Source organism: Mus caroli, chromosome 2, assembly GCF_900094665.2.
Source record: "Mus caroli chromosome 2, CAROLI_EIJ_v1.1, whole genome shotgun sequence".
Lineage (NCBI taxonomy): Eukaryota > Metazoa > Chordata > Mammalia > Rodentia > Muridae > Mus > Mus caroli.
In genome coordinates this window covers 145,550,822-145,564,176 of record NC_034571.1, presented here as the reverse complement: position 1 = coordinate 145,564,176, position 13,355 = coordinate 145,550,822, and the positions used below count along the sequence as shown (strand labels likewise).

At 46.3% G+C, this 13,355-nt stretch overlaps 1 protein-coding gene across 9 annotated transcripts in view; it reads right to left on the bottom strand.

Annotated features, from left to right (window-relative positions):
* LOC110311249 (DNA (cytosine-5)-methyltransferase 3B) overlaps positions 1–13,355 on the bottom strand; it is a 38,896-nt gene that overhangs the window by 16,257 nt on the left and 9,284 nt on the right. For 6 of the 9 annotated variants that reach the window (XM_029473994.1, XM_029473996.1, XM_021184522.2 and 3 more), the window contains 9 exons: positions 9,865–10,042; positions 9,266–9,327; positions 8,656–8,775; positions 6,761–6,886; positions 6,023–6,217; positions 4,334–4,492; positions 2,178–2,285; positions 1,638–1,782; positions 1,180–1,239 (listed from right to left, as the gene is read on the bottom strand). In XM_029473994.1, coding sequence (XP_029329854.1) covers positions 1,180–1,239; positions 1,638–1,782; positions 2,178–2,285; positions 4,334–4,492; positions 6,023–6,217; positions 6,761–6,886; positions 8,656–8,775; positions 9,266–9,327; positions 9,865–10,036 — 1,147 coding nt within the window. In that variant the 5' untranslated portion in view covers positions 10,037–10,042. The remainder of the gene's footprint in view (positions 1–1,179; positions 1,240–1,637; positions 1,783–2,177; positions 2,286–4,333; positions 4,493–6,022; positions 6,218–6,760; positions 6,887–8,655; positions 8,776–9,265; positions 9,328–9,864; positions 10,043–13,355) is intronic. The other 3 variants (XM_029473998.1, XM_029473999.1, XM_029473997.1) reach the window with 1 other exon arrangement.

Below are 13,355 nucleotides of genomic sequence, written 5' to 3'. Positions count from 1 at the left end.
TACTGTGACATCTGCCAATAACCAACAGGAGCATGGAGCTACTAAGCATTTGAAATGCCAAGAGAGACAGGATTTCACTGAGAGGTCCAGATTGTCAACTGATGCTACTGACTGGTTCAACTGGATTTGAATAATGGAATCTACTTTAGCGAATCGTATTAGTTAATATGCATTTAATAATCATGCCAGCTAATTAATGTCAATTAGCCAATATACACCTCCAAACATTACTAAAATAACTGAAATATTCTAATTTTCATAAGTGGTAACTTAGAAAGGTTAAATGTTTTTCTTAATTTCAGTTTATTTCCTTACTAGAAAATTATTAAATTGATTTTTTTTCTTTTTTTGCTGAATGTGCCGGTTCATGCCTTTATTAACAACATTTCAGGAAACAGACAGGAAGCTCAAGGCCACCAAGCCTACAAGTTTACAAAATACAGCTTTAATAAAACCCACTTTTAAAAGAAAGTTTATATTGGCTCATATTGCAAATCACTATATCTGACTCCTCCAACTAAGGAAATAATTTTCCCATGACAGGGTTTCTCTGTGTCGTCATGGCTGTCCTGGAACTCATGCTGCTGACCAGGCTGGCCTGTTTTCTGAGTGCTGAGATTAAAGGCATGCACCACCACAGGCAGACAGAAAAATAAAATTATAAGGAAAACCCCTAAGGAAGGTAGGTGTAACGATACTCTCTTATACCCAAATCAATCCTGAGCTACATAGCAAAAGCATGGCCCTTGAGATGTCTCTGTGGGTACCCACATGTTTGAAGTCTAACATCATAATACCAGGGCTCCCAAGTATCAGAGGTTATACTCCTATAAATCAGTCTTATTTCTACATGTCTCCTAGCATGAACATTCAAAAGAATGTAAGAAAATGTAAAGACAACAAAACTCTCAAGGACCTTTGACGACAAAGTGACAATTGCCAGTGCTCATATGTGTCATTAATATTAAGAAACAAGAGAGAAGGTGATACCCAGAGAGTGTGGAAGGCCGGATGTGCACCCAAGGTTAGCCTGACAGTCAGTGGTGGGGGTGGGGTGAGGAGTGAGGGTGAGTGACTCAGACCAGCCTAGGAGTTTGCTTCTTCTCCAGAGAGTGCTGCAGAGACCACAAAATTGCAAGACAGAGCAAAGAAAACCACTTAAAGATGGGAAGGTAATACCGCGTCTCCTGGGTTCTAAGTTCCTACTGTCTGAACGACGCACCTTCGACTTATTAACCACTTTGGCAGGAAAACAAAACAAAAACATTGTATTAGATAAAGGTACTGTTGGCATACATCTTTCATTTCATTACGTTGAATCATGGGTCTAATTCAGAGAGATAAGCTACCTGACAAAATGGCAGGTGACCAAATCCATTTATTTTAAAGAGAAACAGGAACACAAGGGCAAAGGATGAATTTGAACATGTAGAAAAGATTACTTGCACATGCCCATGGAAACAATGTGTCCAGGAAGCCACATTTCAAGTAAGTGCCCCCAAGTCTCCATAGGTTTTTAACAGCCCTGGGTTCCACAGGGCACAAGAGGCCTTGCTTGAATTGACCCAATGCATGCCCTGGGAGTGGCCATGTGGCTGGGGCTAATACCATCCACAAAGGCATAGGTTCCTTCCCACCTGGTTGCTTGTTGTTGGGTTTGAGGCCCTCGATCCCAGTGGGCTTGAAGCCGCCGTGGGCCCACTCCAGCATGGGCTTCAGCTGGTCCTCCAGTGACTCTCCAGGACTGCTGGAGAAGGTCTTGCCAGCTCGTACCCTGGCTTTCTGCCAAGACACAAATAAAGGCAAACTCTGTCCATGAACGAATGCGAGGGACGATTGAGGTATACGCCAGGGCAAACCCAGGGATTCCCCCTGCTGGGGGCCTGCATTTTCCTAAACAGTGATGTCTTTCAGAGTTAGATGGGGATAAATAATTGTTACAAATGTCTGTAAAAGGCCTTTTCTAGTAGTATGACTATGTGAGCACACAAGCCAGTAATCCTGCCTTACTTAGCTGACAGCATTAATTCCTGAGTGACCCCCATCAGACATGTGAAAACGCAGTCCATGCATTTTCTTCCTCGGCATCCCTGCCTCTAGGCTACTCTGGGTAACATCACTAGCCTGCCCTCAGTAGGTTTCTTCTTCCCTGCCTGTATCACCCACACCCACGTTACCTCCAGAGTGTGGTACATGGCCTTCCGATAAGAAACCAGCTTATTGAAGGTAGCCAGATTAAAGTGCTGGCTGAACAGCCCCAGAGCCACCAGTTTGTCAGCAGAGATCTAGGAGAGAAAAAAATATGACTGTGATTGACCCACACGTAAACTCGGTGTGAAGTGGTTCCCTCAGAGTCTACTCCAGCACAACTCACAGAAGCCAACACTGAGAAATAAAAAGCAAAGGCCAAACAGCACACAGCACAGACTACACAGCTGGAAACACCAGTGTGGGGAAGAAAGACGATCTAGGTGGAGCTTCCTCGGCATCCTGCACAGGTGTGAACACATGTGGGTGAGCAGAGTGGACGGCACGTGAGGCTCAGCCCTGACACTGTCCTCCCCGATGGATTCTCTGCGTGTTCTTACTCTTCCTGTCTCAGACTCCGTGAGCTCCCACAGTGCACTTTCAAAGTATTCTGGAGCTCTTAATACCCACAGCAACTGTGTTCCTCATCTTGATCACTAAGGCAAATTATTTGTGCCACTACGGACATGGATGGGATTCATAGTGAATGCAAGTATAAAATTGGGGGACTCGGGCCATATGAATATGGAGAGTCCCTGGACACAGTGCTTGCCTTTGTGTTCAGCTCCATCTTATGCTTATGCGTAGGAGCTTCAACTCTGTGATGTGGCTCCCACCATAAGCTAGAAGACAGTGGGGGTTAGGTAGGCTTTGAGTAGATCTTGGCCTTTGGCCAGTGCCATAGTATGTTGTACCTAATAATCCTATCATCCCCGTGCTACTCCATATAGCCACCTGACCCTGTCTAGAAACAAGTACATTATGTCTCACTGGATCAAAGCAATGGCCGATATCCCTGCAGTCTGATGCTTCAGAGAGTAGCATAGACCCATGAAACAAGTCCTATTGCTCCCTCTGCTGGTAAGACAACTGTATGTAATCGCAGATCAATCTTCCATGTCCTGATTCCTACCACAGGGGAATGTACACTGTATTTCAGAAAAATAGTCAGAATAATTACAAATCCGTAGGAAATAGAACCTAAAATGGAACAAAGTCCTCTAAATGCCATTTAACTCTCAACTTGCTGTACCTCATGAACCCTTTTCTATCTTCTAGGAATTGGCATAACACTGACATTCCTTAGGAAACCCTCCAGGAAGTCCATTCTTCCAGCATCACTCAAATGCAGACAGCTGGACAATTTTTAGGGGTTAACAACACACTGGTTCCTTGTATACAGGACTTGAGTTAAGATTCCCAGCATCCAAATGGTAGCTCATAATGGTCTCTTAAGTCCTAAGTCAAGATCCAGGGGATCTGAAAATCTGAAATCCCCCTCCTGGCCTCCCATGCTGTATAAAACTACATCCAGGGAAACACCCATACTGATTAAGAAAATGTTTGAAGCAGATCTTGGCACATGCACTTAACATGTGGGCTGCTGCTGGGATGGTAGAACTTGCCTAGCACACATGAGGTGGATGGGTGAGACCCACAACCCTTAAAAGGCACACAATCAACTCAATTTATGGTCAGAAGACCCTCATTAGAAAGATTCCTTTTAAATGGCTAATACTAGTTCAAACTATCTTTTCATGCAGCCTCTATGACTGTCTTGGACTTCACACAGTAGAGAAGGGCTATCTCTGCTGGGATTACAGGGGTAGGAGTGTGTGTGTGTGTGTGTGTGTATGTGTGTGTATAGATGCCTACAGAGGCCATAGGACAGCATTAGAACTCTGGTGCAGTCATGGGCAGCCTGATGTAAACTCAGTAACTCAGATCCTCTGTAAGAGCAGACAGCCACCTCTTTTAACCACTACACCATCACTCCATCAACTCCTTTTCCAGCAGACTTGTCACAGGCACACACCTTCAGTTACAGAACTCAGGTGACAGAGACAGAACTCAAGAGTTTAAGCCAGAGAGTGACACTGAGACCCTGTCTCTAAGAACAAAGCAGCTGCTCAGAGTCTACAGCAAGCATCTAAGACACGCAATCCAAGAAGTCATTTTCTTCACTCAAGTACCAATGCCAAGCTCACTGCAGCCACTGGCAGAAAGGCGACCTTAGAGCCACCTCCAGAGAAGAAGCCAGGCCTGAGGTATGAAGAACCCCAAACCCGCCTTGCCCTTAGCTCACCTCAGAAAACTTGCCATCGCCAAACCACTGTACCCAGCGCATTCCGGGCATGGCCTGGCGCTTGGAGGTGGCTTTCCAGGACACCACCATGGCAGGCCACCAGGAGAAGCCCTTGATCTTTCCCCACACGAGGTCACCTATTCCAAACTCTTTATCATCCTGGAGAAATAAACAGAAAGAATTGTAGTTACCAGGTCAGGTGAACCCCGAGAAACTCCATTAACCAAGGGCAAGAAAAATCTTGGCCATACAAAAAGATGCCTAGGACAACAATATGAACTAATCAGTACCTCCAGAGCTCATATCTCTAGCTGCATATGTAGCAGAAGATGGCCTAGTCGGCCATCATTGGGAAGAGAGGCCCCTTGGTCTTGCAAACTTTGTATGCCCCAGTACAGGGGAACGCCAGGCCAAGAAGTGGGAGTGGGTGGGTAGGGGTGCAGGGTGGGGAGGAGGGTATAGGGGAATTTTGGAATAGCATGAGATGTAAATGAAGAAAATACCTAATAAAAAATTTAAAAAAAAAAAAAGATGCCTAGGGAGCTGGAGAGATGGTTCAGCCCTTAAGAGCACTTACTGCTCTTCCAGAGGTCCGAGTTCAAAACGATGCCCAGGAAAAATAAAACTGGTTTTTATGGCAAGGACAGGTCATCACTCTGGAAGTCTATCCTGTCTTCCACTGCCCCAGGGATTAAACTCAAATGAGGCTTGGTGGGAAGTAACTTAAGCAGTGAGCCCGAAAACTAAGTTAGGAAAGCAGCAAGCAGCCTGTGCTCACTCTTGAGTACACAGTCCTTGGGCTAACAGCCTCCTCCTCCATAACTTATCTACAACGATGCTTCGCAAAAAGACCAACATGAGACTACATCAGGGGGTATTCTGAATGAACACAAAATTTTGGCATTGTCAAGATGGATACGCCTTGTAATGTATATGTATAAGTATTATAATGCATATGTCTAAGTAGAAAGGCATTAACTGGCAATGTATACCAACAACCTCAACTGGTTAAATAACTCCAGTGCCTGAATACATACAGCATGATAACACTATTGCTTAACTGATATAAGCCACAAATATTATCTAAAAAAATTTTTTTTAATGTCCCCATGGCAACTACTGAGAGGCTAAGTTGGTGGGTGGGGATCATAGTAAAGAAAAGCCATACTATGAAGTCCTTAGATTGTAATCCTATTAAAACTAACAGAAATTCCGATAGCATGTGCATATAATCCCAGCATTTGGGAGATCAAGGATCAGGAGGCAATCCTTGGCTACACAACTTGTTTTTTTTTTCTGTTCTTGAGGCAGGATCTATCTCACTACAGTGCTAGCATGGAGCTGCCTGCGCACAGCAGGCTTGCCTTTGCCTCTTGTTTATCATTAAATGTACATTGTATGAAATCTTTTTTTTTTTTTTTTTTTTTTTTTTTGGTTTTTTTCGAGATAGGGTTTCTCTGTGTAGCCCTGGCTGTCCTGGAACTCACTCTGTAGACCAGGCTGGCCTCGAACTCAGAAATCCGCCTGCCTCTGCCTCCCGAGTGCTGGGATTAAAGGCATGAACCACCACNNCCNAGCCATGTACAGAATCTTAAAATCATTTAGTCACTAAATAAGTTTTACAGTTTCCTTCTCCCTGTATTTTGGACCTTAATGCAAACATAGGCCAGTATCCCTTCTCAGGCTTACCTGATACTCTGTGCTGTCTCCATCTCTGCTCTCTGCATCCACTTGTGTGGTATCTATGCCCTCCTGATCTCCATCCTGGCTCAAGTCAACTGATGGGGTACTGACGCTCTTAGGTGTCGCTTCTTCCATGAAGTCGACGCTGGCAGGGGATGACCACGGCGTGCTTGCTGAAGACGATGCTCGACGTCTCCGAGACTAAGACATAAGGATGAGATTGAGACCCAGTGAAGCAAAGCAGAAGGAGGTACACGAATAGATAGTATCCAACAGGTTCTCAGAGAAGGAAGAATGGAGAAAGAAATCAGCATTCCAGAAGGCACAGTTACATGAACTGGCAGGCATTTATTTGAGCCCAAGGCAGAGCAGAGACAGAATGAACAGTGTGTGTGTTCACTGACAGAGGCTCTGAAGCTGCGTTCAGGAGAGGGTAGGATCCATCTGGAAACAGAAGAATGTGCTGGCCCTGCTGGGTTTGCCTCGAGACAGTAGGAAAATATACAAAAGTCAAGGGTGAATGACACCAGTGGTTTGGCTCAACTCCAAGATGGGCCTGAGACCTGAGCAATCGGGAATTCTTGCCTCCTCAAAGTAGCTCCAAGTAGGATGAGTCAGAACAGAAAGTAAGAAGCCAGACCCTGGAAAGCAGGAGCGTGTGAAGAAAGCACATGCTAAACATACAACAATGTTGTGTTGTGGGGAGTGAATGAAGCAGATCTTGAGATCAGAGATGGGACCAACCCTGGTAGCTGGGAACTCCACGGGGTACTCCTGCACATGGTGGCGGCCCTGCCGGCCTCGGGTGATTCTGGGGGAGGCTCTTTGCCTCTCCAAGCTGGAGGTCCCATTGCTATGTCGGGTTCGGACCTGAAAGTGAGAAAGGATAAATACTGGACCTTAGGTGAACAGTTGCATGGGGCCCAAAGGCTCCCAAAGGAATAAGAACTTGAGACGGCCTCAATTCAACCTGAAGTGAAGAAGACCACTGGGTGTAATCTCAGGGATACCTTCAACAGGGTATCTTTGCAGGAGACTATCAGACTTGTTCCACGTCACAACACAGATTTGGCCTCCTGAACTGGCAACAGCAAATGGGGACTGAATTATTGTTTGCCTTCCTAATGCTGTAAGGCTTAAATGCAGTTCCTCATATTGTGGTGAGCCCTCAGCCCCCTCAACCATAATATTATCTTCATTCCTACTTTGTAACCACATTTTTGATGCTTTAAGAATCACAATGTAAGGGCTGGTGAGATGGCTCAGCAGTTAAGAGCACTGACTGCTCTTCCAAAGATCCTGAGTTCAAATCCCAGCAACCACATGGTGGCTCACAACCATCCGTAACGAAATCTGATGCCCTCTTCTAGAGTGTCTGAAGACAGCTACAGTGTACTTACATATAATAAATAAATAAATAAACATTTGGGCTGGGCGTGGTGGCGCACGCCTTTAATCCCAGTACTCGGGAGGCAGAGGCAGGTGGATTTCTGAGTTCGAGGCCAGCCTGGTCTACAAAGTGAGTTCCAGGACAGCCAAGGCTACACAGAGAAACCCTGCCTCGAAAAACCAAAAAAAAAAAAAAAAAGAATCACAATGTAACTGATACAGAGGATATCTGACATGTGACCCTGTGAAAGGGTCTTCTAACCCCCTCCCAACAGCATTGAGACCCACAGGTCTCAATCATTGACTTAAACCAAGTATTATTATTCCAGGAGAAGCACGGGCCAAGAAGGCACTGGAAGAGAGCAGAGCAGAAAAGCGCAGTTTTCTCAGCACATAGTTTGTGCTTGCCTGCCGCTGCCATTTATTAAATTTGCTGCCGTTTTTTAAATTCACTGCTGGATTTACACAGGTGAGCTAAGGTCACCACTGTCTCAGTGCAGCACTGATCCTCCTGCCTCCACCTTGTAGGTCCTGGTGTTCCAGGATTTCCACACACCCAGGCTTAAAGCTCATTCCCTGCCATCAGCAGGACTCTAACTTAGATCTGGTCACACGGTGAGGGTGAGAACACTGGGGACCGTAACTCAGTTCCCTGTCGTTTTAGCAGGAATGGGTAATGAATATGAAGTCCTCCTCAAAGGGGTTGTAGTTAGGAAATGTCGAAGATATCCAAACATTAAGTGGTTTTTGTTCATCAAGTTCTTGGTGTCACCATCAAGTGACTGTCAAGCGGCTGTGCTCATGTGCTCTTTGCTCTGTCAAATGTCATTTTACCCTGAGACTCAGGTTATAATCTGAATTACCCTGTAGTAGCTGAAGGATATTAACACTTAACCAAGGGGCTCAGTGGGTTAGGGGACTTGCCAAAGCCTGCTAATCTTGAGTCTGGTTCCTGGAATCTACACGCTTTTAAGGTAAAAACCTAGCTTTTGTAAACTGTCCACTGACCTACGTAACACACATAAAATCCAATGTGTCGGGAAAACAAATTCTGATTAAACAGTGTCTCAGTCTCTCATTAAGCAGTGTCTCAGTCTCTCATTAAACAGTGTCTCAGCCTCTCATTAAACAGTGTCTCAGTCTCTCATTAAACAGTGTCTCAGTCTCTCATTAAGCAGTGTCTCAGCCTCTCATTTTTTATGCAGGCCCAAGGATGGTAAGAGGTGCCTGAGATAAGCAGTGGGACTTACAGCCGGGCTTTCAGAGATCGTCCTGGTGTCCTTGGTCTCACGGGTGAGCTTTGGCATTAGAATATCAGAGCCATTCCCATCATCCACTTCATCATCTCCATCTCCATCTCCTGTCATGTCCTAGAGGGAAAAAGGCCATGGGACAGAAGCATCATTATATTGATGTAGTCCCCAAAGTACATCCTATAATCACCTAGTTTCTGTCTAGTGAAATGTCACCTCTGCTAATCACGTGCATTAAAAAAGATAAATCCCAGACCATCAGCACGTTACAGAAATGAGACTATTTAGACACCTCTCAACTTATTCAGAACACATACAGGAAGACCTGAGCCAAGGGGTTGGTGGAGGCCACCCTGGTTTACAGTGACAACCAAGACAGTCTCAAAGAAACAACCCAAACACCAAAGATGTCATGGCCAAAGCAAGCTACCTCATCCCAGGAATGAGTGAGTTTTGCTCTATTATTGTACTGAGGACAGATATACAGGAAGGATCGACTCAAACGGACTTTCTTGTGCAGTAGAGAATTCCATTTGTCTTGTTTTTTATGAAATCAAAGCAGAAAGAAAAGCCCTGAGCCACAGGAAGAGATAGAGGCGGTAGGTACCTGCGTGTAATTCAGAAGGCTGGAGACCTCCCTCTTAGACAGCCGGGAGCTTGACCTGCGGCCTGCAAGGAAGAGTTGGGAGGACACATTTGGGAGCAGGACAGTGGTCATCAGCCTACAGGGTGGCCTCAGCTGACCCCAACGTAGTCATTTTAGGAAACCAGTGTCCGTCATATCCAGGAACTCACCGTCAAAAGGGTCACAGGGCCCGTCTTATGCCTTTGTTGCCATAAGCTGGATATTAACATTTTAGGGTGGAAAGAATCCCTTTCCTTCAGACCATCCCAGGAAACTGGTTGATGCTGGCTATATTTCAAATTTTCCCATATGGGCAAGTAGCTCTTGGGATCAACAGGGAAATGGGCCATGCTTATCCATTCTAGAAGGTCCTAAGGGACTCTAGATGTCAAGGATAAGAAGGGACAATACAGGGGACTCCAAACCAGTGACAGAGGCATTTCAAGTGGTCTCAGAACTGCAAAGAGGAAGAGGCCAGTAGGCAGCATCTCCTGATCACTGTGAAGCCCATACAAGAGAAGCAATGAGGCAGTCTCTGAGATCTGTCATGGAACCTGCCGTGTCTGAGCTTTGACACCCACCTCTGGTCTCTGGTGTGCAGACTGGCTCTGTGCAGATTGCCTCCAAGACTGGGGGTGAGGGAGCATCCTTCGTGTCTGAGGACTGGTCACTGAAGTTCCCATTAACAATTATGCACTCCTCAAATCCGCTGGCTCCCTCTTCTTCATTCAGATGTCTGCTGTCTCCCTTCATTGTTTCCTGTGGGGAAAGATCAGGATATGTAAAAGGCAGACAGGGCACACTGCAAGGTTTACACCACCAGTTCTCTATTCCCTGTCCAAGAGACCCCATGACCCAGTCTCAGGCTCACATGTCCATGATCCCAAGACTCTTCGCAAACAGAGCCTATCTGCTCACCAAACTGTGAGGCTCAGAACTTGGTTCCATTTGGCTTGATGGGATCAATGCCCCTGATGCCTGCTACCTGGACCGAACAGGAGGATGGTGCTAAGGCTGGGGTCTGAGACTAGGACTGTTCTGCAATTGGCCAGCTCTTCAAACAGTGCCATTTAGGGCATGCCTACCTGGACCTGCTTGAACCAGCCTAGGTTCCCATCTGTCCCCAATCCCTTCCCCGGCCCAACCTCTGCAGAGCCTAAAGAAACCAGTGTACTCTTTCCCCCATGACCCCTTTGTTTACTGTCTCCAGGTCTCCTTCCTTCTTCCCTTCCTCTCAGACAGGCTTTCCTCCTCTCCGTGGCAGCACAAGCCCCACCCCAGCCCATCCTCTGGGCCCCTTTGGTCAGTTGGCCTGTCACTCATTCCCTCTCTCATCAGTGGGAGCTGAATCCCAAATTCTGAAGGGAGGGTGGAGAAGCACTAGCAGAGGCTGTGGCAGTTACCAGCAGTGAGCTCTGATAAGCCTGACAGCCTCATCCCACTGCCAAGACCTGGCCTTGTATTGCTGTCCCTCCAGTAAGCCAGCTAAGACAGCTAGCCAGGGCTTCATTGGTGGGCTGAGAGGCTTGTGTGACCTGATTCACTCTCTACAACTTTGTGGACACCAATTAGACATAGGTACAGGTAAGAACCTGTCCTTGGCCAGGTAACATGCCTTTAATCCCAACACTCAGGAGACAGAGGCCGATGGATCTCCAGGCCACACAGGGCTTCACTATAAGATCCTATCTCCAAACAAACAAACAAACCAGAAGCTGCACCTTTCTAACAGACAACTGTGAGCCCATTCTGGAATAGAAAAGTGCCGCAGAAAAGAACCTGAGATTTCCACATGAAATGTAATGTGGCCCAACAGCACCAACCAGGGATCCTGAGGACAGATTGAGGGCAGCCTGGGACAGAGATGCTGCCTCAAACGACAAAGGGTGTGGAGAATGTACCTCAGTAGTGCTTGCCTAAAATTCGGGAACCAGAGTTGGAAGCCCAGCACTGGGGTGGGGGACAGGAGACATGGATAGTAATAAAACAATGACCCTGCCCCTAGACTGTAAGGATGAAATAATAAAATAGAAAGCTCAGGGGCATGTGAGTTAGACAGCCAGCCAGTAGAGGGGGCCTGCCATGAAGATTAAAGGCCTAACTCCAACGCCCAAACCCACTTGGAGAAGCTCCTGCATCCCCCCCCCCCCATAAACGTAAGCTCGTGTGTGTACACACACAAGTAGATCAAACTTTAAAAAAAAAAAAAAGCACACCAAGAATGGGAATATAGCTAGATTAACAGAAGATTTGCATAGCCAAGCCCTTAGAGAATTTTTCCCAGCATGAGAAAAATCAAAGCTATTTATAGCTGTCGAAATCTATAATGCAGGAACTTGAGAAGCTTCAAGGGTTAAAGATGGCATGAGGCGCACAGTAAACTTAGAGGAAAACTGTAACACAGGACTCAGGAGTGGTAGCATACACCTTTAATCCCAGGACTGAGAAGGGAGAGGTAGGCAGCTCTCTATGAATTTGAGACCAGCCTGGTCTACATAGCAAGTTTCAGGCCAGCCAAGGCTACACAAGAAGAAAATATCAAAGGTGGAGAGGTGGCTCAATGGTTAAGCATTGGCTTGCAGCTCTTCTTTCCAGAAGACTGGGATCAATTCCCAGCACCCGAATGGTGGCTCATAATCCTCCAGCTCTAGGGGACCTTAACAACCTCTGCAGGTGCTCTACACACAGACATACGTGCAGGCAAAACACCCACCCACAAAATAAAATTCTTTACAAAAAAAGTAAAACTAGCCGGGCGTGGTGGCGCACACCTTTAATCCCAGCACTTGGGAGGCAGAGGCAGGCGGATTTCTGAGTTCGAGGCCAGCCTGGTCTACAGAGTGAGTTCCAGGACAGCTGGGCTACACAGAGAAACCCTGTCTCGAAAAACAAAAAAAAAAAAAAGTAAAACTACAAGTGAGTCTAGGATTTCTATTGGAAAAAAAGGCTTTTATGACCCCAGGAAATGAGGTCCATTTTGTCCAAATCCCTAGGCAGCTCAGTCTGGCCTTGAACATCTAGCAATCAGCCTCAGAATGCCTTTGTGGACCATGTTCCTTCACCTGCTGTGTAGCCACCCTTTTGACGTTGAAGTATGCTAACTACATATCTCAGGTGTGATAACTGCATTATCAAGTCGTACATACACACGTATACACTTGAACGCGCACACACACACACACACATCTCAGACATAGCTAGGTGTGGTGGCTTGCATTCAGAAGGCAGAGGTATGCACATATCTGAGTTTGAGGCTGCTCTGGTCTACAGAGTGACAGCCAGGGATACAGAGAAACCCTGTCTCAAATAAACATAAAATCCCAGGTGTGAGAACTCCATAATCAAGTCAACAATGCCAGGCAGACAATCTGTTCCAGTTTGGTTTGTTTATTTGTTTGTTTTTCTTTTTGTTTTTAGACAGAGTCTCTGTGTAGCCCTGGCCTCAGATTCAGAATCTACTTGCTTCTTCCTCCTGAGTGCTAGAATTAAGGGTTCACATACCTGGTTCACATACCTGGTGTGACCTGGTATCAGGCCTGGTCACACCAGGCCTAGAATAGTCTTCCTTCTCACCGTACAACCGAAGGAAGTCACTCACCACATACACTTGTGTTCTGAAACTTGGCTGAAAGAGCAGTTGACCACCTGGTTTCCAGTCTTCTCTTTACTCCTGTTTAAAACACTCAGCAGCTGTCTACCCAGGGAACTTTCTAGAAGTAGCACCTAGTGTGGCTCCAAGGGTATGAGACAGGCTCAGCACCTACCTGGGGGCACTGTGTAGCTCAGTATGAACAGTATAGTATGGCAGACACCCACAGGAGTATTTGAAATTTATACACGAGGCCTAGACTGCATCTCAAGCATGGCAAAGAGAGCATGTGAACCTCTGGCTCATCAGTAGGCCAGAGTCAGCACCTCGCACTGGATACACAGGCATTAGCTGCACTCGCAGGCGAAAGCTAACTAACCTGCCCCACCAGGGCTTTAAACCTCATCAAGATCTCTGACTAATCTATGCATTAGCGTTAGAGAATCACAGACAGCAAATGGGACTCCTAGGCCAAAATGGTCC